Source organism: Tupaia chinensis, unplaced genomic scaffold (genome assembly GCF_000334495.1).
Source record: "Tupaia chinensis unplaced genomic scaffold, TupChi_1.0 Scaffold000439_1, whole genome shotgun sequence".
Lineage (NCBI taxonomy): Eukaryota > Metazoa > Chordata > Mammalia > Scandentia > Tupaiidae > Tupaia > Tupaia belangeri.
Window position 1 is genome coordinate 783,572 of NW_006159944.1, and position 21,085 is coordinate 804,656.

Sequence of the window (21,085 nt, forward strand, 5' to 3'; positions counted from 1 at the left end):
CCCCCAGGGGCAATGGCCATACCACAGTCTCTTTTCCTCCATTCTTCTCTTGGGATTTTGGACATGCACACAGATGTGCCCAACGTGATTTTCAAGTCACCAGGTCTGAGACTTGAACCACTGTTGGCCATGTGAGAGTCCAGCACCTTAACCACCAGCTGGCCCCTGTGCATACTTTTTAATTCCCCCAAAACTTTAATAATAGACTACCATCGACCAGAAGCCTTACAAATAACATAAGCAGTTAATTAGCACATACAAAATATGTATTATATATTTTATTCTTACAATAAAGAAAGCTAGAGACCAGAACTTGAACCGTGTTGGATCTGACTCCCTTAACAATTAGGCTCTGGAACCAGCCCTGTTTGTAGATGCTTTTGGATTTTCTGCATTCACTGTTCTGTCATCAGAAATGCAGATGTCAGCTTTTACCTCTCCCTTTCCAATCATTATGCCTTTTATTTCAGCTCTTCCCAAATGTACTAAGACCTCCTAGAAGCACTAAATACGAGTAGTGCTTATAGGGCCAGCCAAATAGTGTGGTAATTAAGGCAGCGGGATCCCACATGGTTGATGGCACAGTTCGAGGCCCAGATCCTTTGACTTCAAAAATATGCCAGGCATGTGTGCCCAAAATCCTGTGAGGAAAGTAGAGGAGAAGGGATAGTGGTGTGCCCATCCCCCAGGGGGTACTTTCTCACTTCCCCTCTCTCCACCTGTTCTGCTCTGTTAACAGACACATCAAATAGAGTATCGTGTGGCTTGGTGTGATCTTCTTTATGTCTATTCTGCTTGGGAACATGCTTACTGTCTTAGCTCATTTCATGCTGCTGTAATAGAATACCACTAGATAACGTATAATGAACTCTGTCCATACTTACCCGCTCTTCTCTTCGCCTTTCTCAGCATTCAGTTCTTTGGGGGCGTTCAGTTTTCTGTTGGCTCATAGTTCTAAAGGCTGGGAAGTCCAATATCAAGGTACTGGCATCTGGCAAGGGTCTACTTGCTGGGTCATCGTGTGGCAGAAAGCACCTTATGGCGGAAGGACAAAGAAAGAGATGGGGGCCCTGAACTTGCACTTCTATAACAGCATGAGTCCCACCCATGAGAGCAAAGACTTCGTGGCCTAGTCATCTCATAAAGGTCCTACTGGCTCGTATTGTCATAATGGCAATTAAATGCATTTTGAAAGGGTCAAAGATTCAAAACTGTAGCACTGACCTTCTTGAAGTCGTAGAAACTCTTCCATCAGCTTTAGAAACTTTTTGGCCATTATCTCTTCAAATATTCTTCCCGTTCTTTTTCTTCCCCTTCTGGATCTCTAAAAATAAACCTTTTAACCACCTCTTATCCCCTGTTATATTCTTTAATTCATTTTTCTCTTTAATTCAGTTGAGGTATTTCCTCTTACCCTATATTTCAGTTCGTCGTTGCTGTCTTCTTCTATTTCTAGTCTTCTATAAGACTTAATGGAATTCTTCATCTCAGATATATTTTTTAACTTTTATAAATTTTATAAGACTTCATGGAATTCATCTCAGATATATTTTTTAACTTTTATAATATCCGCTTGAAGTAGATAGATAGACAGACAGACAGACAGATTCTATGTCCCAAAGTAAAGAAGAAAATAAAAAATCTAACCTGTTTTGTAGCTTTAGGCCACCACTTGTCATGTAACTATGACAAAAATCTTATTTGAATAGGATCTTGTTTTGTTTTCATTTGTTAGAGGGCATGTTACTTGCCAGAGAGAGGGAGAGAGAAAGGAGAGAAAGTGACAAAGCACATTCCCACCCCCCCTTCCCCCTTGTGCGGGATGGTCACACCACAGTCCTTTCTCTTCTGTTTCTCCTGTCAAGATTTTGGGTATGAATGCACGCAGACCCAGCATGTTTTTCAAGCCATCCGGTTTGGGACTCAAACTACACAGTCAGCCATATGGGATCTAGCTGGCTTAACCACCATGCCACCAACTGGCATGCCACTAGCTTACCCAGGAATAGGATCTTAGGAAGCCATCAAACTTGACCTTGATTCGATTCATAAATCCCTTTGCAACATTCCCCACTAAACACAATGCCTTGCCTGTTTGACTCAGTTAACAAACACGTCTTTATAAACTTCACTATTTCCCAGTCCCTAGGAACATAGAAGCTGTAAATTGGAAAAAGGGTTAGTGGTTGGATGGTATGAGTCATAGTCAATAAGATTTGATGTCAGTGAAGACAGGCCTGTCCTCTCATGATGGATTTCCCGATCTCCCTGCAAGACCACAAAACACTGGGGTGGCTAGACCACAAATCTGTCTCTCTGACAATTTCCGTAGTTCAGTCTGGATCCCATTTTGCCTAAGTTGCATTTTGACTCAAAAAGTTTATGGAAAAATGTGCATTATGAAAGAGCTGTGCATGGATTTTTAAAAATTCTATACTAAAATAAATGTGTATTTTAATTGATTTTCCATGAACTTCTTGAAGTCTACTCTTATTTCTCTGGTATGTTTCCCTTACGCAGGACAAAGAAATCAACTTAATGTGGTGGGAGAAGGTAAATACTCTGTTTTTAGTTCCTTGATAAATCCTTTCCAGACAGCTTCATAATGAATAATGCATCCAAATAAAAGATTTGGATCTCATAGCAGTGATTCTCCTTATTTATTGACTTCTCCCAGTCACCGCACTCTGGACTGCTGGCGAGAGTAGTGGGGAAAAGATACCCTGCCACTTAGGCAAGTACACTTAGTACCAAGGGGTTGGAATGCCATAGAGAAGGGCCACCTGCTAACAGGTGTGTGTCTGCCCCTTCGCTCATTGTGCTCCAGCCACTTCCTGTCCCACTCGCTGTCTCCACTCACCAGCTTTCCTCTTAGCCTTTCTCAGCACTCAGTCCTCCAAGGGCGTTTGGTCTTCTCCTGAGCTGCTTTCAGAGGCCTTTGTTGGGGCTTCCTGCCATTGACTTCTCAAGCTCTAAGCATGCTGTATGCTGGTTATTTTTAAACATGGCTCCTTCCTAACCAAAGCAGGAAGTTATCCTGCAGGAGAATCAAATCCTTTTGATCTTTTTAGCTAGCTTTTTTTTTTTTAACTAATCTTCTCCAGATCTAACGCGTATTTATTCTCTTGCCCACTTCCATGAGTACGTTCCTTACGTTACTGGAAAATGCTATATATCATTTTTTTAGGAAGTTAACTGTTGTGCTTTTTTGTAACTTTCTGCCAAAGTCCTGTCCTTTGTCTTTTTGGAGCAACCTTCTACTTGCAGATCTGTCTCTAGCTTTAGGATCTTACGTTACTTACTTACCTCTTGCTCTGTAACAAATCCCCCAAATTCAGCAGATTAAAGCATTTATAAAAAAAATATCTATCATCTACAGTTTCTGTGGCTCAGAAATTCAGGGGCAGCTTAGTTACATAGTTCTGACTCAAGACCTCTCATGAGGTTACAGTCAAGCTGTCAGCCAACTGAAAGCTCAGCCCAGGGAGAATCTGCTGCCAGGCGCACTTAGCATGGTTGTGAGCTGACCTCAGTTCTTTGCAGAATGTTGGCTGGATTTCAGTTTCTCACCACATGGGCCTCTCCCTGGGCTCAGAACATGGCAGCCAGCTTCCTCCAGGGGGAGGGATATGAAGGAGGAGGGGAGAAGGGAGAGACAGACAGAGCCTTGGACTCAAGCTGCAGTCCTTTATGACTGTAACTGTTGCCATGTTCTGTTGGTGACACAGACCGTGCCTAGTACAATGTGAGAGGAGACTAACTTTATTAGGATGTGACTGCTAGGAGGTGGGGACAGGACATTTGAGGGCCACTTTGAGGCTGATGCCTACTTTTGTGTGTGTGTGCTTAAAGTTTTGGCCAGCAGATGGCATAGAGGTTAAGTTGACTGGATCCCACATGGCCACCAGCATGGTTCAAGTCCCAGACTCGGTGGCTTGAAAAACATTCCGGGAGGGACCAGCAGTTAGCATAGTAAAAAACTGCTCTGTCTGTCTCTGTCTTTCGGGTGAGCACACGCGCCCTATAGTAAAAACCTCTCCAAAAAAAAAGAAAAAGAAAAACATTCCGGGCATGCGTGCATGCATGCCCAAAATCCCGAGGAGAAAGGATTGCAGCACGGCCATCTCCCATGCAGGCTGCTTTTTCACTTTCCCTGTCTTTCTCTCTTTCTCTCTCTCACTGTCTCTGACAAGCGCATGTACCCTGTGGAGGAAAAAAAAAAAAATTGTACATTTTATTTCTTTTAATACAATTGCCATTTCCCAGAGTTGAAATCATTTGTGTAGACTTCTAAAGAAAACCTGTGATTTAGGTTGTTAACAGAGAGTGGAAATTTATGTGCTACAGACATAGTTAAGCATCATTAATTACTCTTGGCTCATCTATGGTGGCACAGCAAAACTGCATTGATCTGCAATAATGGAGGTCACGTAGAGGATCAGGGTTCAGTTCCCAGGTCAACCTATACACGACAAGCTCTGTGGTGGCACAGCAATACTGCATTGATCTGCAATAATGGAGGTCACATAGAGGATCAGGGTTCGGTTCCCAGGTCAACCTATACACGACAAGCTCTCATGCTGTGACCCTAGCTGGGTAGGAAGACTAGTGGAAGGATTGCAGCGTAGGATCCTATGGAGGGTGTTTTTCTTTCTCTCTGTCATTCTCTGCCTTCTCTTCTGAAAGAAAGAAATCTTTGGGGGTAAAAAAAAGAAAGAAGAAAGAAAGGCCAGCTTGGTAGCACAGCAGTAATGCATGCTGCACAAACAATGCTGGATCCATGTAAAGATCATGAGTTCGATTCTTCATTCAACCTGTACACGCCAGGGGCTAGCAGGTGGTGTGGTGGTTAAGGCACTAGATCCCACATGGCTGACTGTGTAGTTCAAGTCCCAGATTTGATGACTGCCAGGCACATGTGCATGTGGGCCCAATCCTGAGAGGAGAAGAGATTGTGGCATGGCCAACCCCGCTGAGGGGATCATTTCTCACTCTCTCTCTCTCTTTCTCAGTCTCTATCTCTCTTTGATGAACACACACCACCCAAAACTAAAAGAAAAAAAAATGCCGTACACACTGGGCACACACACTCATTATCCTGGCTGGCTGGGAAGGCTGCTGGGGAGCGGGGAGGGGGGAAGAGGTGGGGTGTTGCCAAATGAGACCTTCTTGAAGATGCGACTTTCTCTCCCTCCCTCTCTTGCTCTCTTCCTTTCTCTGTCTATGTACATGTGTCTTTGTCTTTATACTCCCATGAATGAATGAAATAAACTTTTTTAAAAAAAGTTATATTATTCTCTTGGATGGGCTTTTTGGGGAAAAAAAAAAAAAAAACAGTAAGACCCACAAGCTAATGAATGATACTTTAGCAACAATTGAAACAACTTTCATTTGTCACCTTTTAACGGGGATGTTGTTGATGTTCATATTTGGTTTTAAATGCTACTTTGTTAACTATTTTAATGAAGTTAGAATCATTAAGAATTTTTCTGTTACTTGGTTTCAGTCACATATAAAATCCTCAAGCCTAAAGGTCTTATCCTCCTTTCTGGATGGCTTTAGCATCATAAAAATGTGTGTGTGTGTGTGTGTGTGTGTGTGTGTGTGTGTGTGTCTGTGTGTGTGTCTGTCTGTCTGTCTGTCTGTCTCTCTATATCTGTGAGGGTCCTGCAGGTGGCATAGTGATTAAGGCACTGGACTCCCACATGGCCAACCACGGTTTAAGGTCTGGACCTGGCAGCTTGAAACTCACACCAGGCACGAGTGCCTGCATGTCCAAAATCCTGAGGGAAGAATGGAGGAGGAGGGATGCAGCATGGCCTTCTCCCCAGGGGGTCATCTATTGCTTTCTGTCTCTCTGTCTCCATCTCTCTGGTGAGCACATGCACCATATAACAAACATTTCTAAATAATTCATGAATTTCTAATTCAAAGAAATGAGGCTATACAGAAAAACCCACTGAGAAAGAGGAATACAAGCTTCCCTTCTCTGATGCTATAGATAGGATTCCCTATCTTTGGCTTTGTATATATTGATTCATTCCGTTGATGAGTCAGCTAGCACTTACCGAATACTTACTGTATGCAGGTTTAAAATTGGATTCTGGGATACTGAATAAGAGACAACACCCTTAGTAATATTATGTGTAATCTATTGGGGGAGGAAAATACATAAACAAATAACTTTAAAATGTGGGATAAATGCTTGTTAAAGTCTGTAGAGGTACTAAATTGGTCATAGAAAGCATTGGGATACTTATTATAGGTTTTTGTTTTTTTTTTTGGAGAGATTTTTACTGTAGGGCGCGTGCGCTCGCCAGACAGACAGAGAGAGACATAGAGACAGAAAGCGAGAAATCACCCCCCAGGGGGGATGGTCACTCCGCAATCCCTTCTCCTCCATTCTCCTCTTGGGATCTTGGGCACGCACGCACACGCGCCTAGTGTGAGTTTTAAGCCACCGGGTCTGGGACACGAACCGCGGTCGACTACGTGGGAGTCCAGCGACATAGCCATTACGCTAACTGCTGGTTCCCAAGGTTTTATAGCTTTTAAAAATTGTTTTTATTTAATTGAGACAAAAAGGTTGTTTGCTTACATTTTGAAACTCATTTGAATGGAAAAATATTGCTGATTTGCTCTTTATCTTCATAAATAAATAACTGCTACTAAAATTGAAAAGTGATTCACAATCATAACTTCCATTTGCATCTCGGTGGTTATTGTATAGAAATGTTCAGTAGGTAAACTTGAGAGAAAATCTTTTAGTGATGTTAATGTAAAATTCAAGAAATATTGGCAGAAAGGAAATCAATTATTATTTATTGCCAGCATGAAGGCTCTTCTGGACTTTTGATTCATAGATTTCTCTATTGTAGTGAGTTCCTTTAAAGAGAAAGGGAAAAAAAAAATTGAAACTATGCAAGCCCAAATGCCTTGGGAGCCCTGGCCAGGAACTGGAACTTTAGTTGCATTTTGCACACTTCCTACGGCTGGCAAGACCGTCTTCTAGAAAAGATTAACCTGAAACTGACAGCACAAGTTATATAGTTGGAAATTAAAGTTGTTCTAATTTTTTTTTAAAGTTTCGCCCCAGGGTCCATACACTTACGAGAGAGAAACAGAGGGAAAGTGAGAAGTCGCTCCTGCAGGGGAGATGGCCATACCGCAGGCCCTTCTCTTCCAGTCTCCTCTCACAGTTTGGGGCACACATGCACATACCGCTGACATGATCTTCAAGCCTTTGGGTCTGTAACTCGAACCATGGAGCCAGCGATGTGGAAATCCAGCACCTTAACCACCGTGCCACCTACTGGTCCCTAATTTTTTTATTTAAAATGCTTTGTTTTGGGGACCAGTAGGTGGTGTGGTGGTTAAGGCACTGGACACTCCCACATGGTCGACCATGGTTCAAATCCCGGATCTGGTGGCTTGCTTTCTCGCTATCCTCTCTCTCCCTCTCTCTCTCTCTCTCATCAAATTAAAATGAATGAATGAATAAATAAATAAGTCTTAAAAAATAAAAAGACGCTTTGCTTTCCCCTTTCTGCCTTCCCATGATGCATTATATCTATGATACCTTGTCTATAATGCATTCTCTGATGCATCATATCTATGTCAATTTAATTTTGAGGCACATATTTCTACTACATTTTTTTAACATATTCTTACTTATTGGTAGAAACAGACAGCCCCAATAGGATTCTTAAACCATGATCGATCCCCATCTTCAGTCAGCCCACCGAGATTACAGGCACTTACCTGTGGGGGGCCTGGGATCCACACTGGGGACCTTCCTATGTGTGCTCGTTTGCCTTACCACTGGGCCCCCATCTGGCCCATAGAATAATAAAGAATAATAAAGTAACTCATAATTCTCAGATCTCATCTCACTCTTTAAAGTAAGCGCAACTATTTTAAAAAAAAATGTTTTTCTACCTTCAGCTATAGGATGTGAGGGTGATCTGGCTGCAACATCTGTCACCCCATTGATCGCCAGGTTGATTCGGCTGATCTGGCTGGCTAGACAGGTGTCCCCTTCCTCCCTCACCACTCCATGTGCATCCTTCCTGAAGCTGTGTGCTTGGTTGAACAGGACGACCAACCCTGATAGAGGAGGACCGTTCTTCGGTCAAGGGTATATGAATAGCTGTGCTCCCCTGCTAGAACCTCCAAACAAGCTCTCTATCTTCAGTTAGACATATTTATACATATATATATATGTATGTGTGCGTGTGTATATATGTGTGTGTGCGTGTGTGTATGTATGTATGTATCTTTCTCTGCAAGCTTAAGCAGGGCTGATCCTTGTGTATTCATGTATGCTGAAGAGTCGAGGTGGAAACAGTATTCTCCCTCCTTGGTTCATGGGTGACCTCTCTGCCCACTTATTGTTTATACCCTGAGCACATCTTCTGTGCCCTGATAGAAGTACACTTAAGTGCCATTTTGCTCCTACTTCACAATTGAGGAATCCACTGATGGGATTTACTCAAGAAAAAAAAAAATCTGATTTTTCAAAGCAATTTTTAAAATAATTTTTTAAATTTAATTTTATTTATTATTATTATTTTCTAATTTGCTGTAGGCACTCACCAGAGAGAGAGAGAGAGAATGAATAAGGGTGAAAGCAAGTCACCAGGTCTGGATCTCAAAGTGCAGTTGGCCACGTGGGAGTCCAGCACTTTAACTGCCATATTACCAGCTGGCCCCCTCCCAATTTGTTTGTTGTTGTTGTTGAGATTTTTGCCATTGGGCACATGTGCTCACCAGAGAGAGAGAGACAGAAAGCGAGAAATCACCCCCCCCCCAGGAGGGATGGCCATACCGCAATCCCTTCTCCATTCTCCTCTCAGGATCTTGGGCACACGTGCACATATGTCCACCATGAGTTTTAAGCTTCTGGGTCCGGGACTTGAACCACAGTCAACTACATGAGAGTAGAGCAATGTAACCATTACACTGTCTCACATTTTTATTCAGAAATATTTTTATTACATAATTAATTTTCACTGATTAAAACTGTTTACTTTATAAAAACTGTTTAAAAAATAAAACTTGGCAATTTTTTGGCAAATTAAATAAATGTTTTGGTCATTTATCATTTGTCCATAGACGTTATAAAGTTTATCACGTAACCCAAATTCAGTCTAATGTAAGAGACCATAATTGCTCACCCTCTGTAAGGCACTGTGGTGAGTAGAATGGGGAGAGTAAAGTTCATCTAGTCTGACTCATTTTACCCGTGTCTTATCCAAGTGCTTCATAAGTGTTAGCTGTCTGGATGGCGGTTACTCTTTCAGACTAAAAGGCATTCTAAAATAGTGGAAACTAGGATTAGAAAAGGTACTTTGGCACTATATTGTGGTAAATCTTGAAATAAACTTTTAAGAGGTAGAAATTTGCTTAATTTGGGGACCAGCAGATGGCATAATGGTTATTACATCACTGACTCCCATGTAGTCGACGGCGGTTCAAGTCTCAGACCTGGAGACTTAAAACTTACGCTGGGTACATGTGCATTTGTGCCCAAAATCCCGAGAGGAGAATGCAAAAGGGATTGCAGCATGACCACCCCCCCAGGGTGGTCTCTCCAGCAAGTGCACATGCCCTATAGCAAAAATCTCTCTTATAATAAATAAATGTTTCTTTAAAGAAAAAAAGAAATTTGCTTAATTTGTTGTGAAAAACTCAAAAGATGTTTGAGTCTGGAAGTGATGTAATTAGAACAGTGATTTAGAAAGATTCATTTACAAGTAGTAAGTAAAATGGATACTGGGAAAACTAAGCAGGGAAACCAGAGTGGTAAGGTATTGTGATTATCCTAGCTAGAATAATAATTGTCATTTATAAAGTTCCTACTCTGTTGGCCAGATTCAATTCTAAGCATTTGGTATGTATTTACTTATTTAATCCTCTAACGACCTTATGAGAAGTATTCTTTCTTAGGTTTATTTTACAGATATGAGAAAATAAGGCAAAGATGATTAAATAACTTACTCAAGGTTCACAGCTAGTAAATGCCAGAGTTAAGATTCTAAACTAGGGAGACTGGCTTGAAGGCTAAACTAAAATTTTCCATCTTAGTAAAGGTGATTACAGAAACCTTAAGGATGGCTGTGGTTAGACAGATTTCAGCTTCAGCTGCATTCTGGAGAATTGATATCCATGTTAGTTTTTTTGGTTTTTTGTTTTTTTATTTTTGATAGAATCTTGCATATATTGCAATCCTACCATTGCCCCACCTCCAGTAGCTGGGATTACAGGCATAAGCCACCACACCCAGCTTTTAGAGTGGGCAGGGAATTGAACCTAGGACTTCCAGCTATGCTGAGTAGCAGAGTCAACCAGCCACTGATGCAACTGGGCTGAGGCTGAGTTTTTCACATTCCTTGCCTCTCTGCTACTTGCCATTGGTTGGATCACCTGCCGAGATATACCTTTTTTTTTTTTTTTAAGATTATTTATTCCATGAGCAAAAGAGATAAAGATAGCATCCCTAATAGGGTCCTGATGCCATAATCCACCCCCAGTCTCTGCCAGCCTCAGTTCATGGCTATATCTGTGCCTAGTATACTGTTTGTAGAACGTTCTACAAACAAGGGACCAGCAGGTGGTGTGGTGGTTAAGATGTTGACACTCCTACATGGCCAACCATGGTTCAAGTCCCCAGACCTAGCGGCTCACTTTCTCACTTTCTCTCTCTCTCTCTCTCTCTCTCTCTCTCTCTCTCTCATCAAGTTAAAATGAATGAATAAATAAAATAAAAAATTCTTTTCAAAAAAAGAAAGAAAGTTAGTTCTACAAACATGAACCCAGAATCTTCTCATATGGGTCAGTCTCACAGAATATCACATTTTGACCTTTGTGCCACCAAAGAGACACCACTTTGCTGCAAGATTTTTTAAAAAAATGACTTTTTTTTTCAGAGACTACTAGAGTTTCCTGAGGTATTACACCTCCCTGTCCTTTCTCCTTCCCTCTGCTTTCTGTGCTTTCCTCTTCCCCATTTTCCATAATGACTCTGGCTCTTGGGGACATTTCAGTAAAAGCAGAGCTGGGTAAATGGTTCGGGAAGAACCCTTATTGCTCCCAGTGAGAGCTGCTTAGGAAAAGCCCAGTCCTTGCTCCTGTCCGGTTTCCTCTCAGAGTAGCCATCATGACGTCAACTCTAGAGTGCGGCTTCACTCCTTGGGGAGCATGCTGGCCCCTCACTCCTCTGTGCCTCACTGCGTGGCCATTGCTGGCTCTACTTGAGGTCTGGTGCTGATTTAATGTCTTCTGCTGCAGCGTGCCCTGACCTTCTTGGCCATGTCCTGAGTTACACTCATAACAGGCTGGAAATGCCTGTGAAGGAAGAGCTGGGAGACAGCTCTTAACAGAGTAAATCAGTAATAGAGTTCTCCCCTACTTTTAGACAATTTATTTTTTTTAAGTGAAAAAAATAGTTAGCTTAATCACTATGTTGTTGGACTCCCATGTAGTCCACCATGGTCCAAGTCCCAGACCCAGTGGCTTAAACTCACGCCAGGTGTGTGTGCATGCGTGCCCACGATCCCTAGAGAAGAATGGAGAAGGGATTGCAGCATGGCCATACCCCCAGGGGATGATTTCTTGCTTTCTGTCTGTCTCTCTCTGCCTTTCTGGTGAGCGCACGCGCCCTATAGAAAAAACCTCTAAAAATAAATAAATAAATAGGGTCTAGCAGTTGGCGTAATGGCTGTTGCTGGATTCCCATGTAGTCGATGGCAGTTCAAGTCCTGGATCCAGTGGCTTAAACTCACGCCGGGCGCGTGTGCATGCGTGCCCAAGATCCCGAGAGGAGAATGGAGAAGAGATTGCAGCGTGGCCATGCCCCCTGGGGGGTGATTTCTCGCTTTCTGTCTCTCTGTCTCTCTCTGTCTTTCTGACGAGTGCACACACCCTATAGCAAAAACCTCTTCCCCCCAAAAAAAAGTTGAAGCAGGCTAGCATCTACCCATTTTATGTTTTCATGTCCTTTCTTTTCAACCTCATTTAATAGCACTTCATTACTTTTTTTTTGAGAGATTCTTGCGTGCAGCACTTCATTACTTTTAAGGATATGTTTATAAACTATGTGTAAAAGAGAATTTGGTAGGTAGTATTTACATGAAATATAATGGTATTATGTAGTATAACATAAGGCAGTCTTGAATCTGAATATCTGTTTCTTTTTTCTTACACGTGCATGATTCCCATCAGTCATGTGATTGTGGTCAGAGCCTTGTCTATGGGACCCTGGGTGGAATTAGGTGCTTTGTTTTTGTGTAATGAAAGGGGGTTATGGAGTAAGAAAATCTGAGTGTGAACCGTCTTTAAAGGAAATATTGCTATAAAAAGGGAGTTAGCAACATAGCTCATACCTCTCATCTGTATGTATTAAGGCTTTTAGGCGTTATTAAATTCTCCCAGCAACTCTGTTTGTACTGACTAGAAAACCAGATACAAAGAGGTAGAGTAGCTTTGTTCAAGGCATCAAGGAAGCCGGAACCAGGATTTGAGACAATCATTTATTGACTATACCAGGTGATGTTAATCTCCTAACTCAGGAATAATTTCTATGAACATTTTGGACAGTGCCATTTCATTCACATACATGGCAATGTTCCGAATGGTGGATATTTGTATCAGAGCTAATTTTTGCTATTTTATACAGTGCTGTGGTGAGTAGTCTGTGCATAAACCTTTGCCTGTACTTGTGTTTATGTCCTTCGGGATAAATTGCTGCGCAAAAAAAAAGGATCACGGAGGGGCCAGCAGATGATGTGGTGGTTAGGGATGCTAGACTCCCACATGGCTGACCACAGTTCAAGTCCCAGACCTGGCAGCTTGCTTTCTCTCTCGCGCTCTCTTTCTCTCTCTCTCATTCTGTCCCTCTCTGCCCAAATTAAAATAAATAAAAAAAGTTAAATAAAAAATAATTATTTAAAAAATAAAGATCACCAAGTAAGATTATGTACATTTGGAAGGTTTTCAGTATATTGCCAAATGACTTTCGTGAAGGTTGAACCATTTATATTTTCCATAACCCACAAAGTTTGAGACCACATTTTTTGTTGACATTCACTTTTATCTTTTCTTAAACTTCTTCATTAGTTACTTTATTTTGGTAACCAGAGTGTGGTGTATTGCATTTATAATTTAAACTTCTTTGTTTCTCAGTGAAATAATCATGTTTTCAAATAAATATTAGGTAGTGGCTTTTAACAAATGGTAAAGCGCAAAAGAGGGGTATCGATGAAGAAAGCTACACAGCTGCAGAAGGAAAGAATCTGTGGGACTTGCCATGTTACGTGGGGAGGTGGCACTTTTTTTGTTTTTCCCCTTGTTTGTGCATAATACTCAGTAAGATCCAATATACCCTGGGCTTCATTCCTTCAGTAGCGTCGTTGGGAGATGTTATTTTGCATGTTTGCAAAGTGTATATTCTATGAAAACCCAGCATTGCCTTACTCTTTGCATTACATAAAGTTCAAAGGATGATTCTTTATCCAGTGGTACCTGGTCTCTCCCAGTTAGCTGGCACTATTTACTTGACTGAAATGTTAATTCTCTACACTTGTGTCTTAATTAGGAAAATTTTTTATTTTTTCTATGGGGCATGCTTCCTGGGGATAGAGAGAAAAAGTGAGAAAGCACACCCCTAGGGGGCTAGCCATGCCACAGTCCTTTCTCCTCCATTCCTCTCTTGTTATTGTGGGCATGCACACACATGCACCCAGTGTGTGGTTTAAGCTGCTGGATCTGGGACTTGAACCACACAGTTGGCCATATGGAATCCAACAACTGGCTGGCCCCAATCAGGGAATATTTTTAATTGCAGACTCATTCTGAGATCGTTGATTTTTTTTTTTTTTAATAACACAGCTGCTGTGCCTAAATGGCCATCTCCTATATTATAATGTCTAGTTGCATTAGAAATAGCTCTGCCCCGACTCCGCTCCCTTGGAGCTCGGAGCACTGACTTTGGTACTACACGTGGAAAGGGATTGGATGTCTTAGAGCACTGGTTACATAATTGTGGATTGACTTTCACCCTTCCAGCTTTACTTCCTCCTGTGATAATGAAATACAGGCTGGCAACAGTAATTAGATCTCTGAAGAGCCTGTCACAAAGCACCCCAACTTGAGAAACTCGCAGCCTCTGTGCATTGGCTGAAGTTTCAGAGTACATCCTACCTTGCGTCTTCAGAGTACAGTAGCCCTAGACAGGTAGTGCTTTCCTTTCTGTACATTAATTTTAATTAAGCAGTGACACCTGCTTTCTCCTCTGCTCTGAGATCTCCGTGTAACTAAGCAGATCACCCCGGAGTGCTTTCACACTCGGCCATTGACACTTCTCAGAATGCACTGTAGATACAACAGCAGGCAGGGAATCTCCCATTTCCACCCACTACTGCGTGGAAATGGCAGATTTCCCATTAATTGGTAGATTTTGTGAAACTAATAACCTGGCAACTGCTAGGTTTTGTGAAACAAGTAAGTGCTATAAGAGAAGTTAGAGGGACCAGCAGTTAGCGTAATGGCTATGTGGCTGGACTCCCATGTAGTCGACCATGGTTTGAGTCCCAGGCCCGATAGCTTAAACTCATGCTGGGCACGTGTGCGTGTGTGCCCAAGATCCCAAGAGGGGAATGGAGGAGAAGGGATTGTGGCATGGCCGTTACCCCAGAGGGTGATTTCTCACTTTCTATCTCTCCATCTGTCTGTCTTTCTGGCGAGTGCACGTACCCTATAGCAAAAACTTCTCCCCGCGTTCCCCTAAAAAAAAAACTCCCCCAAAAAAAAAAAAAAAAAAAAAAAAGAGAAGTTAGAAAGATCAAGGAAGTCTTTCTAGGGTATGACCGAGACAAACCTTGAAAGACCAAGTAACATTACAGAGGTATAATTATGAAAATATGTAACTTGGGAACCAGCAGTTAGCGTAATGGCTATGTCACTGGACTCCCACATAGTCGACTGCGGTTCATGTCCCGGACCCGGTGGCTTAAAACTCACGCCGGGCGCGTGTGCGTGCGTGCCCAAGATTCCGAGAGGAGAATGGAGGAGAAGGGATTGCGGCGTGACCATCCCCCCTGGGGGGTGATTTCTCCAGTTATTGTTAAAGTCTAAAATTAGGGTCTAAACTCTTAGGCATATTCAGTAATCACTTTCTAAAGGAAAGGAGCTGGTAAAAAAAAAAAAAATCTTTTAATTTTATGAGATATGAGAATGGAAGATTCATAGCAAGACTAAAAATTATATATAAATATACAAGTAGGTATAGATAACTATAATTATTATGTAACTGTAATTATTTTTTGCTGTGTGTTAATATATGCAGTAATAGCTTTCAGAAGGAACGGATTATGCAAAAAAAAAGTCATAAAGATTGACTCTAGTACAGAATACTTCATGAAATAGTGCAAGAAGATTATGGCAAAGCAGAAGAAAAGTAAGTCTAGGAATGAGATAGGGAAGAGCCAAATATTTCCTACTTTTTTTAAAGAATTATTTAACTTCTGTTTGATAATTACTGCTAATGAATTTCAAATCTACAAATCTATGAGGATTTCTAAATAAATATAATTTTTTCTCTCTTAGGTTGCAGAGAACAACACATCTTAGAAGATGCCAAACCTGAATCTATCAGTGACACTACTGACTTGGCCCTACCACCAGAAATGCCAATTTTGATTGATTTCCACGCTCTGAAAGACATCCTGGGGCCCCCGATGTATGAGATGCAGGTGATCATTCTCATTTCCTTGTCCGTACCCACCAGTGTACTCTGGTGGTTGCTTCATCCATGGGGGGGAGACTAAAGAATTGGGTTTTTCCAGAGGTGAATTTTGTATTCAGACTGGAGACGTGGTTTGGGTATGGCGTTGGATCTTAGTGTTTACTGTGATAATTCGACTGTCGCAGGCGGCCAGAGACCTTGGCCCTGTCTGTCTCTTAGAAACCCCACCTTACCTTACTCTCTGCTGTCCCTCTCCATTTTAGAGCAATGTCTCTGGCTGTCTCTGACTTGGAAATGTAAAATATAAAAGTTTTAATTAAGGGTTTTGTTTGTGCTGCCAAGGAAATTGGGGAGGGGGGGGGGGAAAATCAACCTGATACAAATGTCTAAAAACATGAACATAACTAGTTTCAGATTGCTGCTAGTGCAGACCCAGATGGCATCTTTCAGGAATCTGTTGTTGCATTTTTCTCCTCCTTCTCCCTCACTTTCCCTCCTCCTCCACCTCCTCCTCTTCTTCCTTTCTCTTCCTCCTTTCTCACTTTCCCTCCTCCTCCTCCTTTCTCACTTTCCCTCCTCCTCCTCCTTTTTCACTTTCTCTCCTCCTCCTCCTTTCTCACTTTCCCTTTTCCTCCACTTTTCTCTCCTTTTGAGACTTTTGGGCATCCATACATATGTACCCAGTCTCTTTCTCATGCTGCCGGACCCAGGACTTGAACTGTGTGGTCAGTCATGTGAGATCCAGCTGCCTTAAACACCACACCCCAGTTGACCTTGTTGTATTCTTAATAGTTCCTTTAGGGTTATACCACTTGCAGTCTGGCCCTATTTACATCTTTGTCCCCTGATGGTACCTCACAGAACCCCTGGGCTCCCGAACTGAGGCAGTTGATGGAGAGAAGGAGGAGGCTGTGACTTCTGAGGGCATTGAGAAATATTTTATAGGGTGCTTCAGTGAATTCTTACAGTTCAGTTACTAGAAAAAGTTTGTATTATATTACTGGCCTTTACCATCACTTCTTTATTGCCAGTTGAAGAAAAAAGGATTTTCTGAAAATAAACCTGATAAATTATGCAGAAGATAATCTCTCCACCTAAAATTTGAAATCATTATTAGTAGATATGGTTTTCCCCAAGTTCTTACCACTGAGGAGAGGAGAAATAGTCCCCAAACCCATCTTGTTTGTGTGTTTAAACTCCGAGCTGATCATTAAAGCTAATGAGCCTCTCTACAAAGCCCAGTTTTTAAAAGATAATTTGTTTACTCCTGACAGTAAATCTGGACTTTCACAATAGACGTCAGAGGCATTATTTTTGTTATTTGATTTCTTAAGATAGGGATTTGAATTTTGAAGTTTTGAAAGAACTGGAGAAAACCTTTGTTGGTTGAGACATTGAACAAACCTCATTCTGAAACAACCCAGAGATTTTATGAGTGAGGATGTAAGAAGTTTTGACTCTTGCATGGCCTTTTCCCCTAGGATCTCCAGCAAAAAGCATTCCATCAATTCTTCTTCACTTAAAATGGTACCACAAAAAAATAAAATAAAGGGACCAGCAGATAGTATAATGGCTACGTCGCTGGACTCCCATGTAGTCAACCATGGTTCAAGTCCCAGACTCGTTGGCTTAAACTCACGCTGGGCGTGCGTGCCCAAGATCCCAAGAGGAGAATGGAGAAGGGATTGCAGTGTGGCCGTCACCCCTGGGGACTGACTTCTCGCTTTCTGTCTGTCTCTCGCTCTTTCTGTTGAGCGCACGCGCCCTATAGCAAAAACCTCTCCAAAAATAAACAATAATAATAAAATAAAATTGATACATGTTTCTGTTACATGTACCCTACTCTCCTGGCCATGTCTGCTGATGCTAGTTTTGGAAGCATTGTTGACATTCCTGAAGCTTTGACAAAGAAAGAGCAAAAAGGACAGAAATGAGAAATTTTATAAACACTCTTCAACACGTCTTTGATATCACTGGAAAAGCTTATTGTATTTTCCTTGTTACATCTGAGCTATTATATGTGAACAGTTTTACACCATGAATCTGAAAGAAAAACTCAAGCAACCATTTTGCCTTTTATTTATTTATTTTTTTTAGGAATTAATTTATTTTAATTTAATTCATTGTCATTTAAAAAAAAAAAAAAAAAAAGTTGTCCAGAGAGAGATAAAGGGCAAGTGAGAAAGCAAGCCACCAGATCCGGGACCCGAACCATAGCCAGCCATGTGAGACTCCAGCCACCTTAACCACCACGCCACCTGCAGGTCCCCATTTTTCTTTTATAAATAGCATCTTAGAAGATCTTGTGTCTTAGGGTTTGGGACATTTTATTTATCTTTTTCTTTTTCTTTCTTTCTTTTTTTTTTTTTTTATTTTTATTTATTTTTTTTTTGCTGCAGAGAGTGTGCACTTGCCAGAGAGAAAGAGGGAAAGTGAGAAGTCACCCCCGCAGTGGAGATGGCCACACCACAGTCCCTTCTCCTCCATTCTCCTCTTTCGATTTTGGGCATACACTCACAAGCACCCAATGTGATTTTCAGGCCATTAGGTCTGGGACTCAAACCAATGAGTCGGCCATTTGAGATCTAGCATCTTAACCTCCATGCCACCTGCCGACTCTCATCTTTTTCACTCTTGAAAGAGAGAATTCACCCTGTAACCTGGTGGTTTCTTTCTCTATATATAGTAGTCTGATAATCTTCATCCTCAAATTACAAGTCATGCACTGCCCAACAAAATCATGGCCAATGATGGACCACATGTATGATGGTGGTCCCGTAAGATTATAATGGAACTGGAGCCAATAGATGGCTTAGCGGTTACATCACTTAACTCCCACATGGCTGACCACAGTTCGAGTCCCAAACTCAGTGACTCGAATCTCACACTGGGTGCATGTGCGTGTGTGCCAAAGATCAAGGGAGGAGAATGAAGAAAAGGGTTTGCAGTGTAGCCATCCTCCTGGGGGATGATTTCTCACTTTCCCTCTCTGTCCAAGTCTCTGGCTGGCACATATGCCCTAAGGCAAAAAACCTTAAAAAAAATTTTTTTTTTAAAAAGGATGATAATGGAGCCAAAAAACTCCTCTGGCCTAGCAGTGTCACCATAAGGATGTCATAGTGCAACATGTTATTCACGTGTTCATGGTGATACTGGTATAAACAAACCTATTGTTGTGCTACCAGTTATATAGAAATATATGACACACCCAATTATCATACAGTACGTACTTGGTAAGAAATGACTGTGTTGGGACCAGCAGATGGCATAATGGTTACATCACTGGACTCCCATGTTGTCCACTGTGGTTCAAGTCCTGGATCTGGCAGCCTCAAACTCACGCCTGGTGCATGTGCCTGTGGACCCAAGATCCCGAAAGGAGAATGAAGAAGAAGGGATTGTGGTGTGGGTATTTCCCCAGGAAGTGATTTCTTTTTGTCTCTCTCTGTCTCTGTCTGTCTCTCCAGTGAGCGCACACACCCTATAGCAAAAATCTCTCAAAAAAAAAAAAAAGAAGAAGAAGAAAAAGAAAAGAAATGCCTGTGTTACTGATTATTTACTATACTATACCTTTTACTGTTAGAGTATATTCCTTCTACTTAAGAAAAAAACTTTAGAACAGCATGCCATGTCACACCAGCAGCAGCCTCATACATGCTGTGTTTATGGAGTCTCTTGATTGCATCATCTTCCTCTTGTGCTGATTCAGTCTTGTTTGTTCATCACAGCCCTTCCAGTCGGAAAAGATAGGGAGGTGGAAGACAGTGATATCAATGATCCTGACCCTGTATGTGTGTGCTTGTGTCTTAATTTTTAACTATAGGTTTAAAAGTTAAACAAACAAAAATAAATTACTAGAAAAAAGCTTACAGAACAAGGATGAAGAAAATATTTTTGTATAGATGCACAGTGTGTTTGAGTTTTGCACAGTGTTACTACAAAAGAGGGAGTTTCAAAAATTTTGAAAGTGCACAAGGAAATTATAAGCAGAGATTAATTTATTATTGAAGAAAATATTTTTTATAATTAAGCGTAGCCTAAGTGTACAGTGTCCGCAAAGTCTACAGTAGACTTCAGTAATGGCTTAGGCCTTCACGTTAACTCTCCACTCCCTCACTCAGGACAACTTTCAATCCCGAAAGCTCTACCAAGTGCTCTACGCAGGTGCATCATTTTTTATCTTTTATACCATATTTTTACCTTTTCTGTGTTTAAATTTGTTTAGCTACAGATAGTTACCTTTTCGTTACAGCCGTCTGTAGTGTTCATTACAGTAGTATGCTGCACATATTTGTAGCCTAGGAGCTATAGGCATGCCATATAGCCTGGCTGCACAATAGGCTCTACCATCTGCATTTGTATAAACACACTCTGCAGTGTCCACACAACAATTAAATCGGCTAACAACACATTCTCAGAGTATGTCCTTAACCACACGTGACTATACTTTCACCACACTTTGCATCTGTACAATGAAGATTTATGAAACATTTATTTATTGTCCACGAGGGCCAAATGCTAGGAGTCTTCCATTTTACATACAAGGCAAAAGCTCCCCCCGCTACCCAGGGAGATGGCCATGATGCAATCTCTTCTCTTCCATTCTCCTCCCAGGATCTTGGGCACACATGCACGTGCCTGGCGTGTGTCTCAGGCCATCAGGTCTGGGATTCAAACCACAGTCGGCCATGTGAGAGTCCAGCAACATGACCACTGTGCCGTCTGCTGGCCCCAGATATGTAGATTTTTAAAAGCATACTGAGTAGAATCCATCCAGAGGTGGATTTTAAGAGATTCCATCATAACGCTTGTCTTCCAGAGCAAACAGAGTCAACTTCTAGAAATGAGTGAAGAGAGCCACCTAACCTCACATGCCCAACTGTGGTTCAAAGCCCAGCCTCAGTGGCTTATACCATGCTGAGTACGTGTACATGCATGTCCCAAATCCTGACAGGATGGAGAAACTGAGGAAAAGGGATTGCAGTGTGACCACACCCCAGTGGACGTGCTTTCTCCCTCTCCTCTCCCCTTCCCTCCCCCACTGGTGAGGGCAGGTGCCCTCTGGCAGTTAAAAAAAAGAAAAGAAATGGGCGAAGTATATACACACTAATGGCCCAGAGAATCATTTAGTAAATGACTTCTCCATCCCATTCCACTTACACATGCCATGCCATAACTTGGCTTCCTGCTGCTTACCCCTGTTGAAGACCGCATTGACACTGTATGCGCAGTCCGGTTCATGCCCCTCCAGGGATCAGTTTTGCTAAGAAAAGGCCTTACTGGGAGGATCAGAGATGGTTCCTGGCAGTGCAAGTGGCAGGCGGGACTAGGGCTGTTTAAAAG

The 21,085-nt window shown here is 41.8% G+C and overlaps 1 protein-coding gene across 2 annotated transcripts in view; it reads left to right on the forward strand.

The window, feature by feature from the left end:
* The window catches only part of LONP2 (lon peptidase 2, peroxisomal), a 110,842-nt gene that overhangs the window by 77,181 nt on the left and 12,576 nt on the right, over window positions 1-21,085 (forward strand). For both annotated transcript variants that reach the window (XM_006155236.3, XM_027774487.1), the window contains one exon: window positions 15,604-15,749. In XM_006155236.3, the coding sequence (XP_006155298.1) occupies window positions 15,604-15,749 (146 nt within the window). The remainder of the gene's footprint in view (window positions 1-15,603; window positions 15,750-21,085) is intronic.